Source organism: Alligator sinensis, unplaced genomic scaffold (assembly GCF_000455745.1).
Source record: "Alligator sinensis unplaced genomic scaffold, ASM45574v1 scaffold1302_1, whole genome shotgun sequence".
NCBI classification, from domain to species: Eukaryota; Metazoa; Chordata; order Crocodylia; family Alligatoridae; genus Alligator; species Alligator sinensis.
In genome coordinates, this window is record NW_005842612.1 from 529281 (window position 1) to 530218 (window position 938).

Below are 938 nucleotides of genomic sequence, written 5' to 3' on the forward strand. Positions count from 1 at the left end.
CCACGCCCGGGGGCGGGTGGAGGAGGGGCTGAGCCCCGCCCCCCCGGCACTGCTGCCCCCTGGCGGCCGCCCGGCCTCTCCCGGCGGTGGGGGGGCGGGGGAGGTGAAGCTGGGACGTGGGGCATGATGGGAAACAGAGTCCACCCTTCCTGGGCCCTGTGGGTCACGTAGTCGGCGTCGCGGGACATCATGGGATCAGGGGCTCCCGTCGCGGTGCATTGTGAGACATGGACATGGTCTTTTGCGGAGCATGCTGGGTAGCGGAGTTCTTTCCCCCCGGGGCGCAGGGCATTGTGGGAAATGGACCCCCTCCCCCACCGTCTCCCGAGGGGTTGACGGGAAATGGAGTCCGGCCGCGATGCATGGTGGGAAACGCGTCCCTGCCGCGGGGGACCCCGGGAAGTGAAGCTCTGCTCGTGAGGAAAACGGCAGAGTCCCTTCCGCCGCGGAGGGTGACGGGGAATGGAGTCCAGCCCCGCCCTCGGGGCCTGGCGGACTCCTTCGGCGCGAGGCACGATGGGAAATGGAGTCTTTCCCACCACATTGGCTGAAGGCGGATTCCTGTCGCAGGGCATGATGGGAATCACTGGGTTCGGGACAGGGAGGGTCCTGACGTCACCCCAGGAGGCGAGGCGCGGGCGGGAAGGGGGTGGAGCCTGCGCTGGCCCCGCCCCCTGTTGGCTTCCGCCTGGTCCCCGCGGCGGCGGCACCAGCTCAGCGGGTCCCTGGGGTATGGAGGTGCGGGGGGCGGTCCCGGTCCCGGTCCCCTTCCCCTACCTTGGGGATCCTCTCCCCAGGGGACCTCCATACCCCACCCTTGGGGTTCCTGCTTCCCCCACCTTGCAGACTGCCCTCCCCACAGGGGACCCCCGCCTCCCACTTAGTCCCCCACCTTGGGCCCCCCCCAGGGCCCAACCTCCATTCGCGGTCGCCGCGAG

The 938-nt window shown here is 70.4% G+C and overlaps 2 protein-coding genes across 4 annotated transcripts in view; one reads left to right on the plus strand and one right to left on the minus strand.

Annotated features, from left to right (window-relative positions):
* The window catches only part of SLC25A45 (solute carrier family 25 member 45), a 2764-nt gene extending 2189 nt beyond the window's left edge, over nt 1-575 (minus strand). Inside the window, exon 1 of the mRNA XM_025214934.1 lies at nt 489-575. Coding sequence (XP_025070719.1) covers nt 489-575 — 87 coding nt within the window. The remainder of the gene's footprint in view (nt 1-488) is intronic.
* The window catches only part of FRMD8 (FERM domain containing 8), a 7239-nt gene continuing 6408 nt past the window's right edge, over nt 108-938 (plus strand). The window contains exon 1 of one of the 3 annotated variants that reach the window (XM_025214969.1): nt 108-730. Coding sequence is in view for 2 of the 3 variants with exons in the window: in XM_025214967.1 (XP_025070752.1) it covers nt 733-738 (6 nt within the window). In the remaining variant the exon portion in view is untranslated. Of the gene's footprint in view, nt 739-938 lie in introns of all 3 variants that reach the window. The other 2 variants (XM_025214967.1, XM_025214968.1) reach the window with 2 other exon arrangements.